Source organism: Protobothrops mucrosquamatus, unplaced genomic scaffold, assembly GCF_001527695.2.
Source record: "Protobothrops mucrosquamatus isolate PMUCROS unplaced genomic scaffold, P.Mucros_1.0 scaffold2283, whole genome shotgun sequence".
In the NCBI taxonomy this organism is placed as follows: domain Eukaryota; kingdom Metazoa; phylum Chordata; class Lepidosauria; order Squamata; family Viperidae; genus Protobothrops; species Protobothrops mucrosquamatus.
Window position 1 is genome coordinate 68,179 of NW_015388370.1, and position 6,420 is coordinate 74,598.

The 6,420-nt window shown below is 45.5% G+C and overlaps 1 protein-coding gene across 2 annotated transcripts; it reads left to right on the forward strand.

The window, feature by feature from the left end:
- The first annotated feature begins 337 nt into the window (after window positions 1-337).
- Window positions 338-5,509, forward strand: LOC107295276 (histone H3.3). 2 transcript variants are annotated; one of them, XM_015824584.1, is made up of 4 exons: window positions 338-452; window positions 2,804-2,962; window positions 3,174-3,327; window positions 4,703-5,509. In XM_015824584.1, exons 2-4 carry the CDS (start codon window positions 2,835-2,837, stop codon window positions 4,829-4,831), a joined length of 411 nt encoding a protein of 136 aa, XP_015680070.1. In that variant the 5' UTR covers window positions 338-452; window positions 2,804-2,834; the 3' UTR covers window positions 4,832-5,509. The 2 variants fall into 2 exon arrangements, with proteins under 2 accessions (XP_015680070.1, XP_015680071.1); XM_015824585.1 differs by having other exon boundaries at window positions 2,807-2,962.
- The last annotated feature ends 911 nt before the right edge of the window (window positions 5,510-6,420 follow it).

The following is a 6,420-nucleotide window of genomic DNA, read 5'->3' on the forward strand; positions in this document are numbered from 1 at the left end:
AGGCAACGGATCCACGACCGGCATCCTTCTGCACCCCCTTCCCTCCCCCACCCGGGTTTCACTGGGTGTCCCGCGAAGCCAGCTCCATTTATCCTCGGGTATCCTCCATTTATCCCCGGGTAGCCTCATCCCAGCCGCCCTGGAGCCGAGAGCCACGGCTGGCGACGCCGCCAAGCCCAGCGGGGCTCGGAAGAACCGGGCGGCGAGGCGAGAAGGCCGCGGGGCCAAGATGGCGGCCTGCGCGCCAGGTTTACCTCAGCTGACCCTCCCCCTCCCTCCCCCGCTCCCTCCTCCTTCTCCAGCCCCGGTGCATGACGGTTAAAAAGCCTGGCCCTGGACCCCGCCATTTTCTGTGGGGGCAGGCGGGAAAGGCGGGAAGTCGGCGAGGAGGCAGCGCGAGCGCGGCCGCGACACGACCCACGGCCGTAGAAGCGCGAGGCGGACGAGCTCAGGTAAGGCCAACACCGGGGAGGGCCCCCGCCTCGACCCCCCCCCCTTTCGACGGCGGGGAGGGGGGGGACGAAAAAAGGGGGCGAATTGAAAACTCGGGTCGTTTGAGGCGATGCGTTTTATCTCCTGCCCCCCCCAAAACCACACACCCGTGGAAGCTTAAATCCCGCCTTCCGTGTGCCTCCCCCGGCGATTGGTGGAAAGGGCGACGATTACGGTGGCTTTCGTGATAGGCTGGAAAGGTGGAGGCTGATTGGCGCCGAGTCGGTGTCAGTCTGCCTGGAGCCTTCGAGCCATCCCGCCCTCGCTGTGCTCTTCAGCGAGCCCGGGCTAAAAGGCGATTGGTTGGCCGCGCGCGCGGGCTAGTCGGAACGAAGAGCTCCGCGGCGTACGTGCGTTCGGGGAGGGCGGGGGAGAGCCTGGTGGGTGTCCCTAACGTTCCGAACAGCCAATTGGAGGAGACGATTTCCGCAAAGGCTTCTGGGGCGTGGAGTCTTTAGTCTCGCGCAACCCAGCCGCCTCAGTAGAGGTGCCACTTCAACTCCCAGAATTCCGAGCTGTTTATTTGGGAAGGACGCTCTGCGTAGGAATTCTGGGAGTTGAAGTTAATTATCTCTAGATGTTCATTTCGAGGCTGCCAAGCTTTTCCTTTCCTTGTTTTTCTTCCTTAATAGCTGTCTCATTTATGACAAGGAACTCTTATTCCGTTTTAGTTAATTTTTTTAAAAAATACTTTTTTTTGCTGCCTCTTCGTTAAAAATCGCAGCCTGATGAGAAAACAGAATCCAGAGCTGGATTTTTATGTATAGGTTTTGCAAATATGTAACATTTTGCTTGTGCTTGCAAAGTCATTGCCTGCCAGCACATTAATCCTTATTTTATTCACTGCAACTTCTGTGCTGCTTCAATCGGAGCAAGTGGAGAAACTACAGGCAGTCCTCGACTTACGACGATTCATTTAGTGACCATTCAGAGTTACAACGGCACTGGGAAAAAAGTGACTTATGACCGTTTTTCACAGTTACGACCTTTGCAGCAATCCCCGTGGTCACGTGATCAAAATTCAGAGGCTTGGCAACTGGCATGTACTTATGACGGTTGCAGCGTCCCCCGGGGTCACGTGACCTCCTTTTGCGACCTTCTGACAAGCAACGACAATGGGGAAGGCAGATTCACTTAATCGTGTGACTAATTTAACAACTGCGGTGATTCACTTAACAACTGTGGCAAGAAAAGTCGTAAAATGGGGCAAAACTCACTTAACAAATCTGTACCCAGACACAGTGCAAAAAAAACCTGTAATCAGACATTTCTAATCTGAACAGATCCAGCACCATTTTTTAATCTCGGGACAAACACAGCCTCAGTAAGATCATTCTTCTCCAAAACTGCTTTGAAGCATCCAGTTTTTTTTTAAAAAAAAAAACTTTTTAAATCTGGTCCATGAGGTCCAGTGGATTTTACTTGGAGCTAAGGACTGTAGGCATGCCTGGCAGTTTTATAATACCAAAGTTCTCAACTTACAACCAGTTGCTTAGTGGCCATTATGATGGACCTGCAAAAGCTACTTAGCACCCCAATTTTGAAGTGACATTTATCCCCCCTGCAACCACAGAATCATGTTTTGGGCGCTTAGCAACCGGTTCATCTTTACAGCTCTTTGGAGCATCCTGCGGTCACATAACTTTGATTTTCAACATTTTGGGGTGGTTTCTGGTGCTTCTGATTTCCAGCAAAAAAAAAAAACACCCATTGGATAAAATAGATCCATTTAACAACTGCTGCATTTGCTTAACAACTGCTGCTTCTGGTCACACGATGCCTTGACTTAAGGACCCCAATAACTTTCAACTGTAGTTCTGCACTCAGTTACTGTCATTTATGATTTACAATCCTAAATCAAGGACCACTTAGCCTTAGGAGTCATTTTAGAATAGGAGGAGAGGTAAGCCCTCTCTTGCATTGTCCAGAACTCAGAATATCCCTTTTTCTGAAGCTGAGTGATTTGTAAATAGGAAAAAAAAATTAGTTTACAGAAGAAACTCCTGAAATAACACAAGTATGTTGGAAGAAAGAGGCTGTTTCAAGAGACTCACATTGTCCACGCAAGATTTTGGCTGCCAAAATAGGAAAAATTATTTTTTGGAAAATAGGAAGTTTTTTTCCTTTCTTTCTCTCATTTTATTTATAAATATATTCTTTGTAAGCAGACTGTTTTCCAAGACAATAAGTTGATTTTGTACATCGAGATAAATATTTGAAAATTTATCTCGGGCTTCATAGTGTTTTGTTTTAAGAACGTGTTGGAAGAGTGTTAATGTCTTTTTAAGGAAGGATCCTCTCTTTTTGTTAGCAGACATCTTGCATCCTAAGAAACTTCCAGAATGGCCCGTACCAAGCAGACTGCTCGTAAATCCACTGGTGGGAAGGCGCCACGAAAACAGCTGGCCACAAAGGCCGCTCGAAAAAGTGCACCGTCAACTGGTGGAGTGAAAAAACCTCACCGTTACAGGTATTTGGATTAAGCCTTTGGTGGAATTGGGGAGGCCCCATTCTCACCTCCAGAATTATTTGTCCACCAGGGAAGTTTGCACGTCCGTTGTCTTTGATTGCCACTATTAACAACTTTTCTGTGGAAAGAACATTTCTGATTCTTAAGGAATCCTGGGAATTGCTCCTGGGAGGTGAGCCACGTAAACTTATTTTCACCTCACCCCATCTAGGCCTGGCACGGTGGCCCTGCGAGAAATCCGGCGGTATCAAAAATCCACAGAGTTGCTGATCCGCAAGCTGCCCTTCCAGCGCCTGGTCCGTGAAATTGCTCAGGATTTCAAGACAGACCTGCGGTTCCAGAGTGCCGCCATCGGGGCTTTGCAGGTCAATGTTTCCTCAAAATCTCTCTCTTCCGGTTTTAAGGTGCAGTTAGACAACTATTCCGCTGACAGCCAAATGTATCTCAAAAGGGTTGTTCCAAAGGCCTGTAGAACTGTACCCCCTAAAACTGCCAGTACTACAAGCTTCTGTTATTTAGTGTGCTTTCCTGAGAGGTCTCTGGATTTCAGCCATTCTAAGGCTAGGGAACTCCAGAACCTTGAAAGCTCTCTATTGAATAAACTAATAAGGCTTGAAGGGAAAAAAAAACCCTGAATTATCCTCTTCTAAAGATCTTTCCTTCTTTTTTTTTCTTTTTTTTTGGACATTGGCAGTCTCAAGAAAGCAACAATTGCCCAAATAGAATAGACACTGTATGAATGTGATGGGAGCAAGGAAAGATCAGAAGGTTATGGCAAGATGGAGTAAATCAGCGGTCCCCAACCTTTGTGTGTTGGCCCAGCTGGGGCGGGGGGAAGAGGATAACCGGGCCTATGTGTGTGCTTGACTTGTGTGAGCGGTTGGCCAGCACACACACACACGCACACACAGCTCAACTAGTTTGAGATGCTTGCGTGTACTGACCCGCCACTCACATAAGTCAAGCTGTGTGCACCTACGCACCGGCCTGCTGTTTCTGCAGCCCATTTGCAACTAGGCCCCTGCCTGGGGATTGGGAATCCCTGGTGTAAACTATTTGACAGTCTTTTTAGGCCATTCTGATGCCCCCCCCCCAAAAAAGCATTGGTTATGTAGTCTTTTTCCTAACTTTAATTTCTTGGACTTGCTATTTTTTGTTCCTGTGGCTTATTATTATTTTTACTCTTGACCTGCATTCTGCATAAGGCTGTTTATCTCAAAAGGAAAGAATTTGATCATTCTAGGCTGAGTTCGAAATACGATGGATTAACAGTTCCCTCGTTGTGTGTGTGTGTGTATGTGTGTAGTCCTTGACTTACGGCCATTTGTTTAGTGACTGTTCAAAGTCACAACGGCACCGAAAAAAGTGATTTATAAGCTGCCTTCAGACCTCAAACTGTCGCAGCAGCCGCACGATCACGGGATCGAAATCTGGGCACTTGGCAACCGGCATGTATTCACAACAATTGCCATCTGCGACCTTCCCAGCTAAGCCACGTTTAATGGGGGAAGCCAGATTCTCCTGACCACCGTGTGATTCACTTAACAACGGTGGTGATCCGCTTAACAGGCATGGCAAACAAGGTCATAAAGTCGGGTACAAACCCACTCAACAACTGCCTTGCTTAGCAATGGAAACTCTAGCTGTAAGTCGAGGATTGCGCCTGTGTACGTTTATAATCCCATCCAATTGTGTAATTATCGGTCCCTTTTCTAACTGCGCCTTTCTGTTATCTTCCAGGAAGCCAGCGAGGCGTACCTCGTGGGTCTGTTTGAGGATACCAACTTGTGTGCCATCCATGCCAAGCGGGTCACTATCATGCCAAAAGACATACAACTGGCCCGTCGCATCCGTGGTGAACGAGCTTAAGATCCAATCCCCTTCCCACCCTTAAACCCCCCTTTCTTGGCAGCCCCACCCTGTTTGTGTATTAAAATACACTCCAGGTTTTCCTTCCTTCTTTCTCTCTCTCTCCTACTCCTACTCCTACTCCTACTCCTGTTTGTAGTCGCTAGGACATGTGAGGAAACGTTAGATAATCTATCATAGTAGCTCTCCAAGATCAGGAGACCCGATTGCTATTCATCATGTACAAGCAAAAAAACAAAACAAAAAAAAAACACAGAAAGAACAAAACCTTTGAAATCTGCAAGACTTCTGGATAATGTTGTTTTTTTTTTGTAAAACTTTTTTTTTCTCCTCCAGAATTGCAAAAAAAAAAAAAAAAAAAATCCAAACCCAACAAAGGACATTTTTGAAATAATCCGGTTTTATATACAGAACTTAAATATAGTTGTAGTCATTTCAGCAATGGAGTTTTGGGTCTTTTGAGTTTGTAAAGTGTTTGCACAAACACTGCACACTTCTGTTTACTGTGTGGGGTTTTTTTTTCTTCTCTTTTCTTTGTATTTAGGCAAGGAGTGCTTTCTTTAATTTCCTGTTTTCCATTTGTGTTGTGTCTGTGACTCTTAACCTTTGTATCAATAGGGAACCACCTTGAGGCAGTAAGGAAACAAATAAATGTTAAACGAAAACAAGCAGACTTCTTTCCTTTTGGCTTAAATGGAGCGAATACTTTTTCTCCGATGGACAGACCGAAAGCTCTTGTGTTTGTGAAGCTCTTCAAACAGATAAGCCAGAATGGGAAACAAACAATATACATTTGGCGTTCGTAAAGCACTCTTGAATAGAAACCTTGACAGTTTGTGCAGCAATCCAGCATATCTCTGTATTATCCTTATCCCTAAGCAGAAAAATAGTTTTTATATGTGTGTGTGTGTAGATAGTTAGATAGATAGATGGATGGATGGATGGATGGATGGATGGATGGATGGATGGATGGATAGATAGATGATAGATAGATAGATAGATGATAGATAGATAGATAGATAGATAGATAGATAGATAGATAGATAGATAGATAGATAGATAGATAGAGGTACCTCAATACTCATGGTTAATTAGTTCTGGAAGATGCGATGAATAGCAAACTTTTTTTCCCCTATAAGGAACAAGATAGTGTATCACAAGGCAACTGACACCAAGTTCTAACTTGTGCGTTGAGTACCAAACAAACAAGTACCATGACAACAAAAATGCACTGAGTACTAAGTGTTAGTACCGCTTTATAAATCCCTAGCGAGACCACACCTGGAATATTGCAGCCAATTTTGGACACCATACTACAAAAAAGATGCTGAGCCCTTGGAAAAAATTCAGAGAAGAGCAGCTAAGATGATCAATGGCCTGGAGACTAAAACACACGAAGAACGGCTGCGGGACTTGGGTTTGGCTAGTCTAAAGAAAAGAAGAAAGAGGGGAGACATGATAGCAATATTCCAGTATTTGAGAGGCTGCCACAAAGAAGAGGGAGTCAAATTATTCTCCAAAGTACCAGAGGGAAGGACGAGAAACAATGGTTGGAAACTGACTAAGGAGAGAAGCAACCTGGAATTAAG